This window comes from Lates calcarifer, linkage group LG1 (genome assembly GCF_001640805.2).
Source record: "Lates calcarifer isolate ASB-BC8 linkage group LG1, TLL_Latcal_v3, whole genome shotgun sequence".
NCBI lineage: Eukaryota > Metazoa > Chordata > Actinopteri > Centropomidae > Lates > Lates calcarifer.
In genome coordinates this window covers 17,617,586-17,629,132 of record NC_066833.1, presented here as the reverse complement: position 1 = coordinate 17,629,132, position 11,547 = coordinate 17,617,586, and the positions used below count along the sequence as shown (strand labels likewise).

General features: G+C 39.8%; 1 protein-coding gene across 1 annotated transcript; it reads right to left on the bottom strand.

Moving 5' to 3' along the window:
• Positions 1–2,405: 2,405 nt before the first annotated feature.
• nfe2l2a (nfe2 like bZIP transcription factor 2a) lies at positions 2,406–9,023 on the bottom strand. Its single transcript, XM_018675793.2, has 5 exons — positions 8,973–9,023; positions 5,813–6,079; positions 5,436–5,528; positions 5,178–5,351; positions 2,406–4,068 (listed from the first exon to the last, which is right to left on the bottom strand). Exons 1-5 carry the CDS (start codon positions 9,009–9,011, stop codon positions 2,803–2,805), a joined length of 1,839 nt encoding a protein of 612 aa, XP_018531309.1. The 5' UTR covers positions 9,012–9,023; the 3' UTR covers positions 2,406–2,802.
• Positions 9,024–11,547: the final 2,524 nt, after the last annotated feature.

The window sequence follows — 11,547 nt, the reverse complement described above, 5'->3', positions numbered from 1 at the left end:
TGGAAAGAAGCATTCTCTTCTTGCTGAAAATCTGTAAAGACCTGATAACATGGAAGGTTCTGGATGGGTAAGACATTTTCAAAATATTATCCAAGGCTGCTCATATTGTAATCTAACATTGCACATGGTGACTATTCAAACTGGAGGGGACTTTTAAGGTAAACCGAGCAGGATGATATCCAGTATTGTTCCACTTTGACCACTTTCACCACACTGCTTGGTATACCTTGAAGGCTGTTGTTTTAATGTTTATCCTTTCACACTCAGCTACTTCTGATTAAGTTGGTAGTGATGAATGAAGAGTTACCATATTTCTTAAGTAAAGTAAAACAATAGGACTGCAAATGGCAGTTATTTTCATTATCTATTTAACCTATCCATTATTTTCTTAATTGCTTGGCTTCTAAAATGTCAGAGAACTGAAAAATGCCAATCACAATATTCTCAAGCACAAGATCATATCTTTACATGTTTAATTTGGTTCAATCAACAATCAAAAACTCAAAGGCATTCAGTTTATTATAATGTAATATCAACCTGGAACAATCAAATGGGTTGATTGCTTGAAAAACCCCTGAAGGATCTGTCAGTCATTAGAGTAGCTGTTGATCAGTTGTCTTTTTAATTAACAAACTGATAAATCATTGCAGTTCTATTATGCTAAGTTAACAGTTAAGTCATGCAGTATTAAAATGTATGGAAATCCTAAGGTCTTTGTAATTCCTTCTCATCACTTAGTGGGTGTAAGAACAACATTACAACCATCTTATGGAGAAGCACTCTCGATCATTGCTAAGAAGGCTGCTTAAAGTAATATGATACTTAGTAGTGTTTCAGAAGGGGCTGGTAATCAGCACTTTTCTGGGCCGGTTCTTAAGGCAACACAAAAAAACAGGTCAGATTCCCTGCAGAAATCACAGGGGAATTCTTGGAAACAAATGAAATCATGAAAAATAGTTTAACTTGTGAGGGAGTTAAGTGAACGTAGACTAACTGCCAACCGAGAGCAACTGTGGTCACATGTTGAAACTGCTGGTGACAAACAGGAACATGGCAGACAATATTATTTTTTTTTTCCCTAATACTGTTCGCATGTTTACTTTAGCACATTTGGTCTGGCCCCTTAGAGTTCAAAATAATTTTAGATGTCAAAGGAAATTTTCCTTCTTCTCTGCTGTTACTGTACCTGTAGCTTTAACTACCAGTAGTAGTAGTAGTATTTGAGCATGGAACAAGAATTTCATTAAATTTCCAGAGAGATCTTTAAACTATTTTAAATTCAGATTTTGAATAATTTTAACTTTAAGGCTTTTTTCATCAAAAATATTTCTGAACTAATAACATACATAACTACATAACATCTGTGTCTGACATGAAGTACTTCTCAGTGATAGAAATAAAATCCCACCAAATTGCCTACCTTTACCTTAGGTTTAAAGTATGTGTATTTGAAAGGATTCATATATGCACTTTTAAGTTTTCAGGCAGGTCATGTCTGCTCAGTCTGAGAGGGAAAAACACAATTCCTGCTAATATGTTTGCCAATCAGATAGTATTTCAACTGAGGAATTTAGAGTGATGACTTTTGTGCTAAGTGAAAGCACACCAGTGTCTATGAACCATGTTGGTTTAAGTGTAAGATGTGTAAATGTAAGATGTGTGACTTGTGTTTTTAAATAAAAAATCTTCCCCTGACATGAGTACTTAATTTCTGAAAAGCACTTAAAAGCACACATTGAGCCATGAATGTTTATCTTTATTGTATAATACAACTGTTATCAACGTCAAAAGGTTTCACTGTTTGATTTGCTTGATTTGCAGACGTCCTTGAGTTTGTTACCCTGCTCACCACTGAAGTTTGACACACACCCTCTGAAGTTTGTCATAAGAGCAGATAATAAGCTTGGTGATCAAAGGTAGTGTTTGTGTGTGAAAGTGCATGTGGAGCACATACTGATTGTGTAGGGCTTTACCTCTGACTATGCTTAGCCGGTGGACCATTGTGAAGTTGTCATGCGTGGGTCACACACTGAGCATACTCTGCCGTAGCTAAACAATTGTGCTCTTTGTTGTGTAACATAATGAATGCAGTGGGTGTGATTTCTTTTGCGACAGGAGATTCACAGTATTAAAAGATTTGGGTTACTGTACAAACAAGCTTTATTCTAATTAAATGCAAGCAGATTGAGAAAGTGGTTTAAGCCTTTGACGCTGTTGTTTCAGTACAAGATTCCTTTTATTTGCTGCTCTGTAAGCCCTTCAAGTCAAGACCTGACTTGAACATGTGGTAAGTTATGTAATCATTCCTTAGACTATATAGGCCTATCCATCTGGCATCAATCTGTTACAGGCTGTGGCCACAGTTCACCACCCAATGTTCTCTTCTCAGAAAACAGCAGGCTGTATAGCTATATGAATAGTTTATTGAAAAGCACGGAAGTTTAAAAAAACGGAACCTGGACAGCAAATCATAAAGGGAAAGTTATAAAATATAAGGAGCAATGATTGAAACAATCATTAGCATACAGAAATATGATATATACAATATATATATATACACACACACATACTGTAACATTTTTCATCAATCTCAAAAGCAAGTAATGTTTATATTTACAAATAATATTGGTTAAAGAATCTGTGAGGGTATCAGAGTACAAAAGAAGTAAAATATCAAAAATATTACAACATTCAAGAGAAGTAAGCAAAAACTATACAATAGTTCTGCTGAGCTACTGATGCTTTAAAGCTGAGCAACTACAAAGTTATTGCATAGTATTACTATGTTAATGCAGTACCATATTACAAAGGAGATAGGTGGTTGTCTTCGCTCTTGGTGAAAGTCTTTTTAATGCGTGGGACAAGGAAGATGCTGCCGTCAGTTGACTGCTGGAGGGAGTAGTTGGATGGCGAGTAGGAGTTCCCCTTCTCATCTCTCAACATGCTGAAGACCTCCAGGTACAAGCTGTTGAGCTGCTGCTTCATTTCCTTCAGGTTTGTGATGTTCTGGCTCTTCTCGCTCAGCAGACGCTCTTTTTCCTCCCTCAGTGAGTCCAGCTCGCCCTCCAGGCCCACTATGTTCTCCATCTTGCGTTTGCGGCAGTTCTGGGCAGCCACTTTGTTCTTGCCACGGCGGCGTATGTCTCGGACCAGGGCCAGCTGGGCCTCATTCAGTTGGTGCTTTGACATCATCTCGTTGAAGTCGTCAACAGGCAGGTTGATAATCATGTCAATAGTGAAGGGGATTTTGAGGGCCTTGGCCCTCTGCTCGTCTCTGGGGAGACGCACATCGGAGCGTCTCCTCTGCTTGTCTTTGGTGAAGGGAGCATTGTTGTGGCCACTTTCCTCTGCTTGGTCTGTCTTGTACTGTTTGGGTTTTTTCTCTTGTTGCTGTTGTGGCTGGCCTATTGGAGCAGATACAGTAATTGCTGTGTTAAGGTCATCAGGCTGGAAATTTAGCGAGAACATCTCTGAGTAGTCGGACTCTGCGCTTCCAGGGTTGTGGTCCATCTCCTCCATGTCCGAATCACTGTAACCAAAGGACCCATCCCCGTATGCAGATTTCGCAGGTGAACTAGCATTTGGACTCGTGTTTGAAGAGATTCCTGAATCTGAGTCGGGCATATCAGCCGTTAAATTGTGTTTGCCTCTGTCAAATGCATCTCCAGGTGAAAGGCTGTAAAGGTCCATGGGTGTGAAGGGAGGCTTGTTTGGGATATCGGAAATGGCGGTACTTTCATTTCCTTCAAGGCCATGCTGACTGCTGCTCTCTTCCAGAATGGTGCTGGGGTAAAATATGTCACCGAAACTTTCTGTGCCAAAGTTAGTATTCAACTGAGGAGCTTTTGCCTCCATTTGGCTGACACTGTCTGGTGGGGCCATACTGGGAACAGAGCCATCGAATGTATTGATAAACTCTGCAGGGCAAACATTTAAATTGTTTGTCTCCCCGTCTGTGAGATTGGTCATTGGGTAAAAAGGGAAGTTTGGATTCTGTACTTCAGGGCTGTTTGAAAGAGGATAAGTTGTAGTCTCCAGTGTGTCCTCCATTTGCATGGTCAGGCATTGCTAGAAGAAAAACAAGAAATACAATCATTATAATAAATACAATCAACATATTAGAGTGCAAATTCAAATCTGTGTGGGAGCTTGTGTTAATATGAAGGTGTGTGTTTATTGTACATGCTTTGGCTTTTCATCTTGTGGCCCACAATGTTAGCTTGTGAAATACACTCTCAGACAAACACCATACTCATGCAGAACCTAAATATTATAATCTGGGACTTGTGTTGATAACCAGTTGCCTCATTTAGTTTTAAACTGGCTTAATCTGTTACCTTAAACAATAAGGCCTCAGTCAGTGAGCTCTGAAGCATTTAGCCACGCAGCTGCTCCAGCTGACAGGTACTTCACTGACAAAATACTGGTTGAACTGGCCATAGCACAAGGTAAGCCTTCTGTGATTTCCAGGACTAACTAGATATCCAGTTGCTAAAATAGCTCAGAAATCACTGATGCCAATCACCCCAGCTTGCTGTTGCTAAGAAGTTAACCGACTACCTTATCTCCACAAAACAGCTTTTAAGAAAAAAATTCCATACAACCTGTTTCCACAACGTGTGTCTTATCATCAGCTTGTCAGAGCAACTACTTTGGTGCTACGCTGTGGTAACACGTATGGTTTATTCTCTCTATTCTGAAATGCAGTGAGAGGTCAAGGCAACAAATGACACACTGCCCCACCCATAAGCTAATGCAAATATGAGCTGCCCTGAAACAAACTGATAAAGCAGCTACTGAACAACTAGCCGAGCACAAACCTTCACCTTTCTGCCAGTAAGCAAAAGTTTAAGACTGCCACACCCTCCCCACCCACCCTGAATAACATGTCTTTCAGTTCTGCTAGATGTAACTAGTGGCTGCAAATCATATGCTGCATCCTATCTTGAGCACCAAACCTCCCTTAATGCTCAAGAAAGTCTCAACAATGAAACCTAATTGCAGTGGAATGAGGTGTGGGCTCTTGTCTCCACCTTTATGAGACCCCATTCTAATAGGCCAAACAAAAAAGTGTTTGTCCTTTAATGCCGGGCTCCTGGCGTTGATGCATTCTTTGGGTATTTGTTCCACAGCACATACAACCATGTCATTGAGGCAGTAGAATCCATGTATTATACCTGCAGCTCAGGGAGGGACAAAAGCTCCATCCAGGCCTGCTCCAAATCTGGGGACATCCTCTGTGGTGGTGACAGCAGTGGACCTGGGGAGAGAGCTGGTTGCTCTGGGGACATCATGATGTTGCTGCTGCTGGGCGCTGAGACAACAGTTGTGTCCAGGCAAACTGAAGTGTTCTGTGAGACAAATGCATGACAGTATGACTACAGTGTGTATTAACAACTGTTAATGTGTGGTAATAATTTAGTCAATATTCTTACCTCAGTTTCCTCTACAGGAAATGTCTCTGCCAGTAGCTGCAGACATTCATCGAATGACATGGCATCACTATCCTCCTGTGTGAAGCCAACATTCTGTAACAGAGGTTGAGATACATAACATTAAATTTACCCTCTAACACTGTTTGTGGCACACCACCTATTAAAAAAAGCACAATTTTATATTTATAGAGCTTAGGTCTCTGTGGAGTAGTTTTTGGAGCAGAATACACTGATGCAAACTGAAGACCCACCTGTGTTTTTGTAATTACACAGGATGAGATGGTTACCTAGCTACAATATAGCCACAGCCTATCGAATAAGGTAGGAGTGGTCTACCTCTGACATGAGTAATGAAGGCTATGTGTGGCTTCACAGACCTGTGTAACCTCCAAAGGTGTGACAGCTGACTGCATGGGGGCGCTGGGTGGCGGGCGGGGTATGTACTCTCCTGTCTCCTCGTCGAGCTGTAGCTGTGCGAGCAGGGCCTTCTCCTGCTCCCGGAGCAGATGCAGCTTTTTCTCCTCCTCCAGCTCCCGCTGCCTCTGCAGCTCATGTTCTTTCTGACGGTGGTTGTAGTCGAACACCTCTCGTCTGGCTCCGAGATCAATGTCCTGCTTCCACAGGATGTCAATCAGGTCCATGTCCTGGAAAAGAGGACCGTGGGTCAGCTAAGAGAATTGGGAGCAGTAGCCATGCTGTCCTGCAGTGTGCATGTGAGCAGCATCGGGCAAACAAGGAAGTGTGTCCCTGCTGTGAAGCGTTGCTGCTGCACCTGCCACACCCTGTCCCTCAGTATCTGCTCACTGACAACAACACTGGCACTAATATCAAGGGGGAGAAGCTGCATGAATAATAGATGCACTTCTCTGTTTCCCCTGTTGCCACCACACACCAACAGAAGACATGTATCTTCATTTGATACCCTTGCCAAGGAAAGCCATCATTACCCATCCGATTACACTGAGGTGTGAATTCATTTGTCACATTCCAACTCGCATACAGGGCAGACATTTAAGTCTTAATTTGCATAAGTGACTTCTTGTTAGAATTTAGTTCTCCAAAAATTAAGAAAAGTTAAATCCCAAAATTAAGAATGCAAGGCTGTAGATCTGTTGCTATGTAGAATTAAAATGTTGTTTCCTTATTTTCTTCCTTGTCTTCTATGTCTTCACGTAAATAACTACAACTATTGATAACTGACCTCAACAAAAGACCACACAACTGAGTCCTGCATACAATATTTACACATTAATCCAAGTGCTACCCTTAATACAGAACACTAGACACAGTCTACAAACAGCCATGAGGATATTTTAATACCATTTCCTGTAGATTTCCCCTCACTGGGCTGAATGTTATTTGGCTTTCTAAACAAGAATGTTTTGAGATAAACTGTGTTGTTCTCTTCATTGGGTCTTTTACTTATTTACAGAAGGAAACCATTTCTCAAGGCCCTGGGATGTTGCGTAAACCCAAGATACTGGTTCACAAGAAAATGTCTGGGCATGTGACATGTTTGTTCCTCAGATTTGGGTATAAACAACATAACTTATCAGCTTAGCTATATAAGGCTTGAGGTGGGTCATATGGCCAGAACAGACAGAGCCTGTGGGAAGTCAACAGGGAACTGAAGGGAAAGAAAGCACAAAGCAGAACAATACACAATAAAGAGGATGTGAAACAGAAGAGGAGAAAACACTGTATAATAATATTTTCCCTTTTGATTTATTTTTTATTTTTTGATTCAAGACAAATTGAGTCACAAACTAATAATAATGGCAAACAAGTACCAATACATATTTTAAGACATTGTTGACACAGTTTTTCTGGCACTTCAAAATAAGAACCCACTAACCCTCTTTGCTTCTGTGTTGCATCAGAGTCATGACCGCCAGAGGATTACGCGTCACTAAGGCTGCCTACTATAAATCATACTCACCGGCTGGGAGGTGAGCAAACAGCCAGACATTATGGCTTCTGCAGGAATGAGGAAGTGTCCTAAAATGTCTATGTGGGATGGCTGAACTCACTTTTTGATGTTACCTGTGTTTTCAAAACTGAAAAACCGCACTCTTGCCTGTTGGTCACACCTCATAAGCTCATCAGACAAGTCATACAAGTCCCTTAAAAACAATCCCATGTCTAAAAAAGGTCTGTCGCCTGCCCAGGGGAAGTTCAGCTCTCTTTCACTGTTATTGGTTAACAATGCTGTTATATGAAAATGTCACAGAATCAAACAGACTTAATTTTGTATGAACTCCAACTATGTTGTGTAAATGTGCGTGTGTGTGCGTGCGTGCGTGTGTGCTTGTGTATGTAAGATCAGGTTATCAGTGTAGTATCAGGTCTTGCTGTCACAAGACATGGACTGGCACAAGAACAAGGAAACAAGCTCAAAAATACTTAGATTTCCCAGATCTCTATACAAGTCAAGCCAAACATATTTTAAGAGTCAAAATATACACAACTGACGCTTACCTCCCAATTACCAGAAAACAAAAAGACATTTTTAGACAGCAAACCAGACTATTAACTCATGGTTACTCTAGCTACCATACTGCATGACAGAGGAGTGGCAAGAAAGTGTGTGCACTTTAAATATGGGTTGTTCATTTACCTCTCCTCAGCTGAGTAAAAGGGCCTCAAACGGGGCCTGACTCCAGTGGATAATTACTCTACCTTTCCTCATAATTCATCCATCCCATGACCGTGGATGATGAACCACAGCCACACATGTTCCAAAACAACCCTTTTAGGCTCCCTTCAGTCCACCATGTACTTCCACTGACCCTGTCTTTTGACACTCAATAAACACAGAAGATGTAAGACCACAGCACATACATGAAAAATAATCCAGGTTCAACATCTCATTCAGTGTGTACTGAACATACTGAAAACAAGACTAGACTGATCTTTTGTGGTTCTTTAACATGTCAACATACACTGAGAATCAAACATTAAGCATTAAGACAAAGGAAACAGTGCAGCCTTTAAAGAAATAATTCACAGTGCATTGTAAGTGTAGGCTATCACATACTGGATCACATGCTTGGAGGAGGGGGGGGGGGTCAGTTACGAGAAAAACCTCAAGAGTTTTTCTGTTTTCTAAACTTGTCAGGATGTAAGAAATAGTGTCATTTTATTCAGAGCCTCGACACAAATACTAATATGTAAGCCTAGTGTTTAATAAGATTGGTTTTATTTCCTGCCGAGGAAAAACGTCATAAGCGGATGACTTGCAGAACTGAAAGCGGTACAGAGGGCGACCTTATTTTATGTCTAACTAAAGAAAGCCTAACAATGTACTTTTTAATGGTCTTTTCTACGTTGAACCTGGTATTTTTATATTCTAATGTCTAATCTACGTCTTAACCAGGCTGTCACTGAGTTTTTTGCCAAAACGAACATCAAAAAGTTTACCTGAACTATAACCACGTCTCTGTCTCCCAATCACATCGTATTAAAGAAAGTTAGCAGCCAGTGTCAGCCCAGTTCACCTCTTCCAATAACCTCTTTTTAAGAAAATTGTGTTTTTACCTGTTGACTGGAATGTAACACCTCCATATCCATCATCATGGAGATCTGTCTCGCCGTGAAGAAACGCCTTATGGTTGATAAATGTGTATATTATTCCTCAAATGGCAGATTAAAATGGCGAGCGGTCCTGAGCCGATAGAGTCTGTCCGTCCGTCGCAGCAGCTGCGCTCAGGGAAATATTGCTTCCTCTAAATGTAATGAACATTACGGAAATGGTGGCCCTGCCCACCGAGCTGCGGCGCCACCGGGATCGTCCCCCTCACGCCGGCCTATGAGGCTGGAGATGAGGGCGGTGTGTACATGCGTGTGGAGTCCACCAGGCAGAGCAGACAGAGCTACAAGGAAATATCAGTTTTACAAAATAAAAACATTACTCAACATATTAGTGCGCATTTGAATGTTAGAAGTATTATATTTATGTTATGTAACCATTCAAGATTAAATGGATTTATTTAAAAAAGTATATCCAGTTTATACTCTGTTTGAAAACTATTAAAGCTACTAAAATACTTGACTTTTATCTAATCTCAGTGCTAATCAAAATTTCTAGCTTCCTAGAATGGTATATAATTATACAACTAAAAGCTACGTTACCATTTCTATTTTAACTCCGTCATCTAAAGAGGTTTCGTTTGGTGCATAGCGCCCCCTGCTGGTGACCATGGTCGGTGTAGAACTGGAGGCCCTGGGGCCCTAATGTCCCGTGAAAACTGCCTCTGGGAGACAAATGGACCTCGATGACGGAGTATTCAGAACAGATACTTAAGAATGCAGTGTAAATATAAACTATTACAAGAAACGTCCTGCATTTAAAATTTAACTTATAGTGCAGGAATATTAACTATTATGTAGCTGCAAAATAAGTATAACAGAGTAAAAAGTAAAGTATTCCCTTCTGAAAGTAATAGGCAGTGGTCTGCAGTGGTCTGAAAGCACAAAGACGTATACTGGAAATACTCAAGTAAAGTACTTAAAGTGAGCTACCTAAAAACTGTACTTAAGAGAAGTAAATGTAATTACTTTGAAACTCTGGTTTTGCTACATGTTATTTTAATTGGTTTATTTGTATACTGACAATAAAGAACATACTAAAGAACAGTCTATTAGAGATGTTACTAAATAAACTACAGTATTACATAATGGGATTAAAATGGAAAGTTTTATCATCATAAACTTACTACTGGGAGTGTATACAGTGACTTTTTACATTTACATGTTATTGTTTCTTCTTGTATTACACAGTAGAATTTTGAGGTATTGTACTTGTGTATTTCCACTCGGTGCTAATCATAATGATAAATGTATCCAATAATGCGTTGATATATGTAACCAAGTAGGCTACATTTACTCAAGAACCTTACTTGAGTACAACTTTGAAGTGCTTGGCTTGTACTTTGCTTAAACATTTCCTGTTTCTTTATACTTGTACTTCACCACATACCAGAGGGAGCGATTGTATTTTTACCCAACCACATCTATTTAACAGTTGTAGTTACTAGTTACTTTACAGATTAAGATTTTACATGTAACATGTGCTCAGTTTATAAAATACAGTGCATTTCTGTATCTTAAACCACCCAGTGGTATATAAAGTAGTTAAAATGAGCTTCACCTTCACCAGCAACAGCATTAAAATGCTGCCTATGCATTAAATCATCAGTAATACAATTCCAGTTACATTTTCAATTATAATTACTCTCTATGTGATCATTCTAGCGTGTAATAAGTACTTTTACTCAATTACTTAAAGTACAACTTTTGCACTTTTACTTAAGTAAGGTTTTGATAGCAGGACTTTTGCTTGTAACTGAGTATAAATAAACTGGTATTTGTCTTATTATTTCAGTATAGGGTTTGAATACTTCCTTTGCCTCTGGTGCTATACATTTTACAACCCAATGGTAAATACAGTTGTCAATAAATAAATCAATATCAATAAAGTTGGCTCAACATTGACAAATTACAACATTAGACCTGGTGGATTACATTACCGCTATAATAAAGCTATATACATTAATGTATCAGAAATAGTAATTTGGTTACGTTATATAGGCTACTGTAGTAATATGGGAGAGAAGGCATTCTCCATAGTCACTACTTTCATTTTGTTGATTTCAATTCTGTACTTTTACCAAAGTAAATTTTGAATGCAGGACTTTTACTTGCAAGAGTATTTTGCAGTGTGTTACTGCTGTGCTTGCTTCAGGAAAGGATCTGTATACTTCTTTCAGCACTGGTGGACAGGACAGACTCGCTGTCAATATATGCCTTAACTGCCAACTGTAAACTTTCAATGAGACAATCCAAGATTACTGCTACATAAGAGAGTTGTTACTGCTTAGAAAATCTTCAAAGATAACTAAATCTGAACTATTCTGACACCCCCGTGATAGTAAGAAGTCGGATCAAGATGTAATTAAGTGGCTTTTAAAATATGTCAAGACAATAAGACAGACTTGGTCCCGGCTCTAGCACGTATCTGTAAAGAACCTCACACTGAAGTGCAGCTCACTGTGCCACTGCGTGAAATTACACTAAAAAAGCCTATCCCCCCACCCCCCCACCCCATGCGCGC